The sequence below is a fragment of the Podarcis filfolensis genome (genome assembly GCF_964270895.1).
Source record: "Podarcis filfolensis genome assembly, chromosome: 16".
In the NCBI taxonomy this organism is placed as follows: Eukaryota; Metazoa; Chordata; class Lepidosauria; order Squamata; family Lacertidae; genus Podarcis; species Podarcis filfolensis.
Genome location: NC_139620.1, coordinates 22,246,730 through 22,259,515, shown reverse-complemented (window position 1 = coordinate 22,259,515; position 12,786 = coordinate 22,246,730). Strand labels below are relative to the sequence as shown.

At 45.6% G+C, this 12,786-nt stretch overlaps 1 protein-coding gene across 13 annotated transcripts in view; it reads right to left on the bottom strand.

The window, feature by feature from the left end:
• Positions 1-12,786, bottom strand: part of CIT (citron rho-interacting serine/threonine kinase) — a 106,211-nt gene that overhangs the window by 20,932 nt on the left and 72,493 nt on the right. For 9 of the 13 annotated variants that reach the window (XM_083589669.1, XM_083589670.1, XM_083589672.1 and 6 more), the window contains 8 exons: positions 11,081-11,274; positions 9,358-9,493; positions 7,872-7,976; positions 5,986-6,126; positions 5,740-5,847; positions 4,664-4,826; positions 4,237-4,401; positions 785-922 (listed from right to left, as the gene is read on the bottom strand). In XM_083589669.1, the coding sequence (XP_083445795.1) occupies positions 785-922; positions 4,237-4,401; positions 4,664-4,826; positions 5,740-5,847; positions 5,986-6,126; positions 7,872-7,976; positions 9,358-9,493; positions 11,081-11,274 (1,150 nt within the window). The remainder of the gene's footprint in view (positions 1-784; positions 923-4,236; positions 4,402-4,663; positions 4,827-5,739; positions 5,848-5,985; positions 6,127-7,871; positions 7,977-9,357; positions 9,494-11,080; positions 11,275-12,786) is intronic. The other 4 variants (XM_083589671.1, XM_083589668.1, XM_083589662.1 and 1 more) reach the window with 2 other exon arrangements.

The window sequence follows — 12,786 nt, the reverse complement described above, 5'->3', positions numbered from 1 at the left end:
TGGCATTACTGTTGAGGCCTAGGACCCCATTTTGTAGAGAGAGAGGAGATGCTGTGCTTTCAGCATCATTTTCCAATGCCTTTTTATTTTGGCATGATAAGTAGAAAAGGATTGACCTAAGGAATACTGGATGAATACTGCTAATTCATGAAGTCTATTCCAAAAATATATATAAAATCATGAAGTCTCTTAAAGCAGTTTACGATAATTTGGTGTGCGGGTGTGTGTGTGCTTATTGTGATCTTAGAACAGTAATGAATTAAATTGAGAAAGTGTGAATTTGCAGAAAAGCCAACTCCAGACTCCCCAAACTCTGAGGTAAATTTGGGCTGCAGTCTTAGAACAGTAATGAATTAAATTAAGAAAGTGTGAATTTGCAGAAAAGCCAACTCCAAACTCCCCAAACTCTGAGGTAAATTTGGGCTGCAGTCTTTGAAGCTGCTCTAGCTAGTGATTAAGAGACTCTGGCTCCAACTGATGGAAATGAGCCATCACCAGGCATTGGTGTAGCTGTTGTGGTGTTATGGAACGGTTACTAACATTCTAAGGAATTCTTTTAAAATAATAATATATTTTTTTAAATTGTCAGCCTACAAGGCCCAAGGACAAATAGGGCTATATCGGTGGAAACCTTTCTTGAGGCAGAGAGGACAGGAAAGGGAACACAGATAACAAGCTAAATTGGCCAAGAGAACAAAAAATTAGACAATATGGACATAACATAAGGTATTATTACTCTTCCAGTTCGGCCTTGTTACCACCTTTGTTTCCTTGCCATTCTTACCAAGACATTTAGACGCCTGTCGTCCAAAGTGAACCGTATCCAAGCAAACTGCACATTTAGTTGCTCTCATGTTCAGCCCCACATTGAACCGGTGAGGGATATTGTGATGCATCCGTTCTTTCAGACGCCGGTTAAACTCTGGGGGGAAGGAGCAAGTGGCAAAGCACAGTTAAAAGCAGCTCGGCAGCTATCAGCACTTCCGATTCTCCCTCGGCTGGTTTGGTTGGTACCTAACTAAAAGGTCTTTTAGGCAGGGCTGCGCAGAGAGATAAATCTCACAATCCCAAGGCACTTAATATGCATATGCCACCAGCAAGCATATGGCCGGTGGCGGCAGAAGCAGCACACATACTCAGAACTCAACTGGCCAACGCATGTGAAAAGGAGACCTTAGGAACATAAGAAGATGCTTTTTGCTGGTTCAAATTATTTGCCCAATCCTGTTTGGGAGTGGCTTTCTATTGTCACAGGTAAAGGTCCTTCCTGTCCCCAGCCATCTGATGGCTTGAACTGGAGGCTTCAGGAATTGAGCTGGGGACCTGCAGCCAAGGCGCACACCCTACTACTGAATTAGCTGCCCCTTCCCATTTCACCAAGCACTGCCGCCGCCACCAGCAAGGGTGTTAGCAAAAGAACGCTTGTGTGAGGCAGAAAAGCAGCCCTTTGATTTAAGCTGAAACAGGCTGCTCCCACCCCTAAGCACAAATAACTGAATGTGGACGCAGTTGCTTGCTTGTTTAAACAGCGATACCTAATCCACTTGTTTTTCAGAGGTTTGGCAGAGAGATCACTCCAATTCTACAAAAAAATAACGCACTGTGGAAATAAGTGCTAAATGAATGGGTTTCATGCGGCAACATGGAGTAAGAAAGGATGATGATTTAACAGCAGCGAGACTCAAGCAGTGCTGCTGTTAGCACTCAAGATATATACTCAGGTTTTGGCAGGAAAGTTAATACATACCAAGTGTTTAGAGTTGGGGCACACCGGAGTTTAAAATCACAGGCCAGCCAGTTAATTTTAACTTTTGCAGATGAAAGAACAACTAGCACTTATAGTGCTTGGAGGGTTCAAAGCACGTCACGTAATTATCTCAGCGATCCTGATTATTGTGTAAAGCACAGGAGGCTAACATCTTCAGCCAAAGGGCCACGCTGCCTTTCTGAAAGGCCCTTGGGGGGCTGAATGCTAGTGGTGGGTGTGCACACTTATGCACACACCATAGCCCCCTCTCTGGGGAGAGAGGTTGCAGAGAAAGGATAAAACTCTCCTCACTCTTGCTCAGCGGGTGTATCACTGGGCTCTCTGACCCCTTGGTTTTCCAGACAGGAGAGCCACGTAAATCTTTCTTCTTCTTTGCCAGGAACTCCTTTCTATTACCTGAGCACTTGGAGAGGGATAATTCCCAATGCCACTGGGGTAGTGGGGCAGATAAATTGCACTGGGGCTGGCAAGCCGTTGGAGAAGGTTTGATGCGCCAGATAAGGCCTGTAGTTCATCACCCATGTTATAAGGTATGCCAGAATTATTCCTATATTTTAAATGGGGGGTTGATGCTAAGAGACACGGCTTTTGTAAAAGGCATACGTCATATTCACAACCGATAAGAGCTGGGGGCCTTTCCCTCAGCTCAACAGTACACAATAGCCCTAGACCTGCAAGGCTCTAGACCGGGCACAACAGTACACCAGCTCTAGACCACACGACTGAATCACACCGACAAGTACACCAACAGACCTGTAGGGATGGCAGACAAGCCGTACGTACTTCAGACATCAATAAAAGGGAGACAAGCACTGCAGAAGAAACACGGAGAAGTAACACACGCTGGAGAGCTGATAACTTACGCTGAATGTCGTTTTTTTAGGGGGCAAAGGGTTCAAGTGTTAATGGCTAAACAGATCTGGAAAGCTAAAAGAAATCTTAGTGGCATGAGATACTGGAATAGTCACGGATGGGCATGGAAGACAGCCAAGTAGCTGCAGAAGCAGGTTGTCTGAAAAGGGTTCCCGAAAGCCACGTTACATTATTGGGGTTTTTGGGGGGGCAGGGGGAGAGATGGCTCAGCATTTGAGAAAAGATGGCTCAACAGGAAATTGCCTACCGTAGGCAAAAGAAGGAGGACCTCAGATTTTCAATGGTTAAATTAGAATAACCCAAGATAATGCCCGAGGGTGCAAGTAGGAGGAACTGCTCACAAAAGAGACTTGGAAGCTGTAGAATGAGTTCAGACCAGAACAGGATATTAGGATAACCACAGCTGGGTAAGATGGGAAAGCCTCTTATTCAAACTTATCACCAATAATTAGAGGAAAAAACCCAAATTGTTGGAAGTAGAAAGTTCAATTTTTCAGAAGAAAAAGGCAGTACTGAAAACTATTAAAACAGGGTGGGTCCTAACATGTTTCTCAAGTGTCAAAGGCCAGGGTAAAGAGATGCTCCTTTAGCATATTTCTACTAGGAAGAAACCCTTTCTTTATGTTGTTGTTTCTGTTGGAACTAAAATCTTCTGCTTATTATGTATACAGCTCCATCACGGTATGTGGCACTTTGGAATAAAGTAAGCATCCTGCAAAGAGGCAGGACCAAAGAGCTCAGCACTTCTATATACACTTGAAAGGGAAAGGGAACAGAAGGGTTAAGTCTCCTTCCATGGACCAACTGTGCAGTTCTATACATATTTGCCAAGCATCAAGTCTCTTTGTGTTTAGTGGGGTTTGCTCCCAAGTAAGTGTGCTTATGATTAAAATAAAGAGATCACCATTACATATAACACTTGTACTTTTAAAGCAGAAAAGCACAGAATTTTCCGCCACTCCAGCCTACACCTGCCATCATCCCAGCTGATTTGTGTTTCCAAATTGACATTTTCACTTTATTATGATCTTCATATTGAGCAGCTCTAAAGCCTACCCCAAGCCCTGCTACCAAGTCTCTCTTAATAGGGAAATGCATTAGACCGAGCCTGGCACCTCCTATGTGCAAATAATTTTGCTGTGTGACAAAGCGACGAGGGTCCTTGAAATGAAAAGAAGAAGAAAAAACTTTTCATTTTCTCTGGAACTTGTAGTTTGCAGAATGAATCTTATAGCAGCCTTTATTTTAAGAAGACTCTACTTGTTCTCTCCCTTTCAACCGATTTCCATTTAAGTTATTTGTTGCTTGGTCAAGTCAGACTTTTAGGTTGAAGAATAATATGAAAAGAATAACTATGAAGGCTTGGGTCACGATAGAAGAGGAAGTGATTGGGGCGGCGGGACATTTTCATTTTCACGGGGATATATATATATATATTTCTCTCCCTAACAAGTCTCCAAGCCTCCCGATTCCCTTAAGGTTGCCAAACTCATGGATATGCTTGGTTAGAATGTGCATAGATGAAAGGAGGGTGTTGAGTTGAATCAAGGGATAGGGACTCTTCCCATACCCAACCCGCCCCCTCGAAGCCTTACCCTCTGGTGTGGAAGACTCCTTTCTGCGGCTTGAGGGAGGAGCAAGCAGACTGATGGGCGTGGGCTGGTGTTCTGGTGACCGGACTATGGCAGACATGATGATCTGCTGCCTGGCCGTGGCAGGAGTGGATGGGTGAGGGTGGTCTGTAATTTTCCTATGGGCAGCTACAGATACACATAAATAGTTAGTCAACTCCTCCCCTGCACGAGGAGCAGCCGTGGTTCTAAGGCAGCCTTAAGAGTTACAGCCTGCAGCAAAGGTGTTGCTCTATTGGATCCTCAACAGCAAACAGGGGGAAAGGGGGGAGAGGGTGGGGGGGGGAAGAGAAAAACATTTCACTGCTACAGAAAACACAGAAATATGAGACACGCGTTTGGACTAAAAACGGCCCTTCTCTCCAGATGCAACTTTTCAGTAGCCCCCTACCTTCCTCTCGAGCAGATCTGAGCTCGATGCGAGTTTTCTGAAGGGCCTCCTCCAGCTCAGCCGAACGGGCCTTCTCCTTCTCCAGCGCCACCTTCAGCTCATTGTACTGCAGAGGAACCTGTGTGGGTAAACAAGGGTCCTCTTTCCGTCGACTAAACAGGCCCTAGCAACAGAAACACACAGACAGCTCCTAACTCCTAGTAAGTGATGGTTTAAACTAGGGGAAGGGAAACCTCACTAACTGCAGACCAGAGGGTCTGATGGTATTCCTCATCTCAATAAAGAAAGAGGTTAAGGTGTGGCAGCGGGGAGAAGCTCTCCCCCACTCAAATTGTTTTCGAGAAGCTTATCCGGGCAATTGCTAACATTTTCCATCTAGCTCGACGGAGAATTCTGTGGGGGGGCATCCAACTGGCGCTAAAAGCTGAAGTCGCTTAGTGGCATGGTTGTTCCGCCGGTGAAATGTTTTGCACCAGGGGAACATCACTGTGCAAGGGAATGCACGAGCAGGCTGCTGGTAACTTTATTTCACAATAGATTGAGCAATCTGTTGTGCGGAATTGCGTCAGCGGATGGATAAAGCTGCACACAGCCCTCCCATCTCCACTGCCACCTCATCTCTGTCTAAGAGCTTGCTAGTAACAAAGGCGACACCCGGCCGTGATGAACCTGAACAGCCACTCCTGCCCTTATTTGCAAACATTTATTTCCACGGTTTGTGCTCACGTTTCAGCATAAAAGCAGGGAAAGTGTGGACTTTCCCCAAATTGTTCCAAGTGGGTTCGCTCAGAGAAGAAAGAGCAAAATACTCCACCGTCATGAGCCGAAACTGTCTTTACAGCATCCTCTTATAGCTTGGGCATGTTTTTCCTTCAGGTTATGGCTTAATATCAAGACACCGCAGCTAATCATTTAGGCCAGGTTCCAAAGACAGACTTCAGGCACACGCAGGGGGCTTGCGCACACCCAGCAGGATTCTGGGGCACACGGAACTAGCTGCAAGTGTTCTTTGGACTCCAGCCTTAGGTTTATTTATTTTTTAAACACCATGTGTAACAAACCGCCTGATTCCTCACCTTTTTCTTTTTGGCTGGCTGGTCCATCTTTGCTTGCAGAAAGTCAATGAGCTTGGTTTGTTGTGAAATGGTGCCCTCCATTTTCACCTTTTCATGGGAATAGAGAACCTTTGAAGTACAAAAAAAAGGATGAAAAGGAAAGATCGGAAAAAAACCATATATTGTGACACATGTCCATGCAGACAGCAAAACAATCCCAGTGGAGGATGTGTGAAATCCAGAGCATAAGGCATTGTCTCTTCTCACCTGGATATTTTCTAGCTGGTACTCCAGGTCACTTCTCTCAGTCTTCAGAAGATCTGCCCTATCCAAAGCCTCTTGCAGGCCTTGAGTCAGGCGGAATATGTGATTTTTCTGTAGATCCATTTGTTGCTGCAGCTTTGCTTGCTGTTGGTAAGAAGGAGAAATCCAGATTCTTTAAGTCAGGGGTGGTGAACTTCAGACTGGGGAGGGCAGGTGTCGAATGTGGCCCTCTAGGCCTCTCTATATGGCCCTCAGAAGTCTTCCCAGGCCACCTAGCCAGGTCACACACCTACTGCATGAAGGTTAAATTTACATTCATTGGCCCACCCACTTTTGCTTCTGGCCCCACCCACCACTGATATTGGGCCTTTGGAAGAAGTTGTTCAGAAGGGAATACGACCCTCAAGGGGGAAAGGAAAGAACCAAGGAGGTTTACAAAAGGAATAAAGCAGTAAAATTATCAATAAGAACAGTTACAGCAGCTCCATTAAAATATTCAATAATTAAAATCAGCAATAAGCTGAAAACAGGTCAAAACACTTTCCAACATCCTACTTATCTGGGTAAGCTTGTCTAAGCAAAAATGCTTTGAGCAGGTGCCTAAAGTACAGTGAAGGTACCTGCCTGGTGTCAACAGGCAGGGAGTTCCAAAGTGTGTGGGTGCTGCCACACTAACAGATCAATTTCTTACAAGTGCAGAAGTAGTATTAGTGTCACTTCTGCAGATTAAAGTGGTCGAGTGGGTATATAAATGGGGGGAGATGAGTTCAGTGGCTTTTGTAGTGGCTTGATCTCCCTTCCCTGAGACCAGAAACGTTTGCAAAATACTAAAGAAACCTTTCAGAATAAACGAAGTAAGGATTAAGAAAAGATATGCATGAAGTATTATTGGATGTGGAACATGGGCTTTTGTGGTGCAGGAGTATTCGAAGACATTCATCTACCCTTTCCTTGTCCACAATGATGAAAGAGAGTCAAAAATTCAAAAATCTATGAAGAAGTCATCGGAAACAAATTGTGCAGATCAAGTAGAGTGTATTTATGCAGCATTTAGTTAGTGGAGAGAATATATTCCTATTAGAGGATCTGGTAATATTCCAGTGTTCTAAATCCCTTTTGGCCTTAAAACTATGCCCATGCAGTCTGCATTTTAAATAGAATCCTCTGCTTTTCCAAACACACACAAAAAAATCTAAAGACTGATATATAGAAAAGGTCAAGGTGGTTGTGACTCGGCAACAGAGTATTATTAACTGGCATAAATACACAGTAGTGTCATTTTATCTGCCTTTCCAGTGGCAGACTTCTTTATTAAGGAATGGAGGGGAGGCAACACTTGGGGGTTAAAATCAGCTTCCAATCTTTACCTCAAAACCTAACAGTGCAATCCTCTACATGTCTACTCATAAGCAAACCCCACTGAGTTCAATAGGATCTACTTCCAGGGAGGTGTATACAGCCTAAAACAGTTATGCAACACTATCTGGGATGGCTTCTCTCAAAAAATATTAGGAGCTGAAGTTTGGTGAGATGTTGAGAATTCCCTGCTAAGTAACCCCCATCCTGCATCTCCCACCCGCCATCAGAGAATTTCAGAGTACAGACTGAAGGCAAATGAGAAACACCACCTTAAATGAAGCTAAGTGAGCCTGGGATTGATCAGTGCCTGGATGGCTGACTGCCTGGGGACCACGATGATGAAAGCAAAGCAGGATATAACAGCAAGCAAATATGTGCATGCATAAAAATTGTAATTCCCAGGGAAGATGGAGTTATTATTAAACCAGTAAAGTCTGTGGTGTAAAAGACCCGCTGTGTGAAGCTGGGCGATTTCATAATCTCTCCCAATACGGATGAATGGCATCTCATTATGAGTTGAGTATTAATACCTCTTCCAGAAGCCTCTGCTTGAGTTCACGCTCCGTCTCAAGCTTCTGTTGCAGGCTACGCGCGTTCATCTCCAGCATAGCATGCTTCTTCTCCAAATCATTAAGCTAGATAGAACAGATACACGGACATTAACAATTCCTTCCCCAGTGGGAACAAACTGATCCTTATTTTTAAAGGATCTCCATCATTTTTCTTATCTCCCAACAGGCCTACAAAGCTGCCTTATACGGTGGTACCTTGGTTGTCGAACGGCTTGGCTCCCAAACAAATCGGCTCCCGAACGCCACAAACCCAGAAGTGAGTGTTCCGGTTTGCGAACGTTTTTTGGAGGCTGACCGTCCAACGTGACTTCCGCTTGAGTGCAGGAAGCGCCTGCAGCCAGTCAGAAGCCGCGCTTTGGTTTTCGAACAGTTCCGGGAGTCGAACGGACTCCCGGAACAGATTTAGTACGACAACCAAGGTACCACTGTACAGAGTCAGACCATCAAGTCCATCTAGCGGGGCATTATCTATCCTAGCTGGCAACAGTTCTCCAGGGTTTCAGGTAGGGAGTCTTTTTCACAGCCATACTTGAAGATGGCGGGAAGTATACCTGGGACCTTTGGCCTGCAAGGTGAATGCTCCAACCACTGAGCTATGGTCCTCCCCTTTGCTCCTCCAGCTCTACCACACTGAGCTGCCTTAAAGTCTCCTAATTTCTTAGAGGACTCCACCCTTTCTCCCTTGCTGACCTGTTTAACTCCCTCTGGGAACACCTAAGTAGCTTCATTTCTCACTTCCACTGGGTAGCTTTAGAAGAGGATCAGCCAAATTCATGGAGGATAAGGCTATTGATGGCCACTAGCCGGGTTGGCTATGCTCTGCCTCCACGGCTGGAGGCAGCAACGCTTCTGAATATCACTTCCTGCGATTCTCAGGAGGGGAGAGGGCTCTTGTGCTCAGGTCCTGCTTGCATGTCTTTGACAGGCATCTGGTCAGCCACTGTGAGGATGCTGGACTAGATGGGCCACTGGCTGATCCAGCAGGCTCTTCTTATGATCTTATGTTTCTTCTTTTCCAGGAGGCCTCCAGCTTGATACAACTTCACTGCCTGGCAGATGGCATCTCCAGCCAAGATCACCTCCCTAGACATTCAGTTCCACTCTCAAGCGGCTCCTATGTCCCCTTCCTTCTGCTGCCCACTCCCCGCCTCTTTAAATTTTAGACTATAAGCTCCATGCGGGCAGGGACATGTCTCTACCCTACAAAACATATTATATATTCAATGCAACGTATCAAAGAAACAGTAACTGTCACACATGAAAAGAGCGATTTGCATTCATTGCATCTAAGCCAAATTAAGGTGAACTCTGGCCAGACTTTTGGCATTTCAGAGCCGTAATTATAACATGCTAAAATATTTTTTGGCTGTGATGTAGCCTCTGGAACAGCTGATTTTGTCAACGCTGTATGATGGAAAGGTGCTTAAAAAACCAACTAACTAACCTTGTCAGAAAGGCTCTCAGCCTTGAGTTTCTGCTCCTTTAACGCTTGCTGGAGAGCCAAGATTTCTGCTTTATGTTCTTTCACAGCAAGCTCTACCACCTGACGGGATTCAGTGATGCGCTGATCTGCTCGCACCCTGCATGAAAAACGAGAAATATGTTTTCTTAAAGACTCCTTTCCTGGGAACTGATTTCTTCCAAGGATCCCATGGCATCAGATGGGATCAATGGGTAGGAACTGTTCCAAACTTCTGCTTTAAAGAAAGCCATCATTATATGGTGCTCCCCATTCCACATAACTTATCCACACCTGCTGTGCTGAGAGAGATCCAAGTTGCCACAGTGAGAATCTGGAATCAAAGCCTAGCGCCATATGGCAGTACAGAAGACGACAGTTGGCAAATCACCAGAGTGGCCGGTTTCCAACTCCACATCCCTTGTATAAGCATAAAAAGGGATCTGTAACTCAGTATAATCCATATTAAAACTAGAGCAGGCCTGGACTTTAATCTTTCTCCCCAGCTTTCACGGCCCCCGCTTGTGAGCTGTGAAAGTAGAGATGTGAGTGGGGATGGCTTCCTGAATGCCTGCTGCTGGTTGCCATTTTTATTGCCTCAGAACAATGTGTTGCAATATCTCTCTGAGAGACATTTGGGGAAAATAAACATGTTGGCCAGCAAAAGGAAGAAGACTGTAATACTGCCTTCCTCCCCCAAAAGGTGAAAGTTTCCCCACACTTTCATCAGAACCCTCCTTCTGAACTCAGGCAGGTCTTTTGGCATTTCAAAGCCCTAGTTAAAAGATTCCTAGCTTGCAGCTCTGTAGATCAATTTGGATTTCACCCAAAGGAAATTGGAAACTAATGTGAATATTTAAGCTCAATGTGCTTAAGCATAACAAGTCCTCAACCAGTAGTCAGGCCACCATTATGGACCAGTTGTCCCACTAGCTGGATCATCACCTTGTCGTGGTGAGTGGGCTTGCATGTTCCTATGACCCTTGTGAGCGAAGCCATCGGGAATCTCGTACTCCCAGCAGGGTCACCCAAGGTGGTAAGGTCAAAGGGAAGGAGCTAGACAAAGAATGATCCAAGAAGTCCTCAACGGCAGAACATGCAGATGATAACAAGTGGTGCATTACAACGGCTGTGAAGGCGGATGAAGGCTGCAGCAGATAGGAATCTACCGGTTTGCCGTGACTACTTCATGCCATCAGAACAGAGCCCTACTGCGAAGACTGTGCATTGGTCAGCATGCACCTACACACATAAAACAAATTCACACAAAGGCGTCTTCCAAAAACCCAACCCAAACCCCAAAAGTCCTAATACGCTCCACGATGGCTAATACGCTCCACGATGGCTATCAAGTTTATACCTCAACACAGGCTTCAAGGAAGGAAACCAAGGCACAAAATGAACACTCAAGCCCTTCAAGATCCCATTAAGCGGGACTGCTTCCAAACGACTCTTAAGGACCATCTGCTTTCAGAATTCCCTGATAACATCGAGGAACACTGGACCAGGCTAAAAACATCCATTATTGCAGTCTGTAATCAGCTTCCTGCAGCCCATCAGAAGCTGCAGCTTGGTTTCCGAATGTTTTGGAAGTTGAACAGACATCTGCAACAGATTCCATTTGACTTCCGAGGTACCACTGTATTTACTTATTGCTTTATATAATGCAGAGCTCTCCAACAAAGCGTGCAGAAACAAAAGTCCATACCTGCTTTGTTTCTCTGTATCCAACATTCTCTGCAGCTCTCGAACCCGACATTCGAACTGGGTCTTCTCGTCCCCCAGAACACTCCGCCAAGCCTCCCATTGGCGCTCCTTCTCAAGCAGCTCGTCATTCAGAGCCTCCAGATCCATCACTTGCTCTTCAAGCATCGTGCAGGTTGTCTTTAAGGCCTCCATCGTCTAAAAACAAAGCCTTTCATCACTTTTCTAATCTCTGCCTCTGAACCACTGCAAAAAATAAGCCTCCTTCATGATGGCGTTCTAGAGCGAAACCTTCCTAGATCAAGAAATATGTTTATATATACACAGTCCAAGCTTCTCCAAGTATAATACATGAACACAGACAGACAGTTCGGCTGGTCGTACTCACTCTTGTCCTCGGCCCAGAGGCAGCTAAAACAAAGGAAAAGGAAGGGGGCTGGTGGTGTTCTTCAAGGTCAAACAAAGAAGGGGTGCCACGAGAACAAGTAAAACAGACTACAGTTGTACCTTGGTTCTCGAACAGAATGTGTTCCAGGAGTCTGTTCGACTTCCAGAACCATTTGAAAACCAAGGCACGGCTTCTGATTGACTGCAGGAGTGTCCTGCAGCCAATAGGAAGCTGCACCGGACGTTCGGCTTCTGAAAATCGTTCAAAATCCAGAGCACTCACTTCTGGGTTTCGAACGTTTGGGAGCCGATTTGTTCAGGAGCAAAGACGTTTGAGATCCAAGGTACGACTGCAATAGGAAGTGGTCCAGAATGGAGCAACTGATGCAGCTGTACCCCTGACTTCCAGGGGTGGGGTGGGAATCTGACCTAACTGAACTGAGACTATTTGTTGGTAAATATTTCTATTGAATAGTCTTCTGAACAGAAAAACAACAAAAAGCAGAATCACAGTACTTTTACAGTAATGGTGTTCACTGTGACGTCCCATTGATTAACTCAGAAGAGTAACTTTAATTTTGAGACTTCTGCAAAAGAAAAGGGAGGGCTCGCCGGCAAATGGCTGTTCCTTTTTTGCCTGAAAAAGCATGACCTAAAACACACCCAGCGTGCTCTTCCTGCAGCTCTATGTGGCGATGAACTATGGTAGTGGTGTGGCAAATGTGCCTTTCAAGGAAATGACTACCCCAACCGGCTTCTTGTTGGAAATCCCCTTTAAGGTAAAGGTAAAGGGACCCCTGACCATTAGGTCCAGTCGTGGCCAACTCTGGGGTTGCGGCGCTCATCTCGCTTTATTTAGCCGAGGCAGTCAGTGTATAGCTTCCGGGTCATGTGGCCAGCATGACTAAGCTGCTGCTGGCGAATCAGAGCAGTGCACGGAAACGCCGTTTACCTTCCCGCCGGAGCGGTACCTATTTATCTACTTGCATTTTGACGTGCTTTCGAACTGCTAGGTTGGCAGGAGCAGGGACCGAGCAACGGGAGCTCACCCCGTCATGGGGATTCGAACCGCCGACCTTCTGATCGGCAAGTCCTAGGCTCTGTGGTTTAACCCACAGCACCACCCGCGTCCCTTATGGAAATCCCCTTTAGTTAATTTAATTTATTTTCTGCCCTTCCTTCCAAAGGAGCCCTAGGCAGCAGACAGAGAAGTGATAAAACATTTAAAACACATTTGAAGGAATTCCAATATGATGCAGACAAAGAAAGACCTGTGCTTGAAAAGCTTGTTAGAAGAGGAAGGTCTTCAAAAGACAGTGCCTG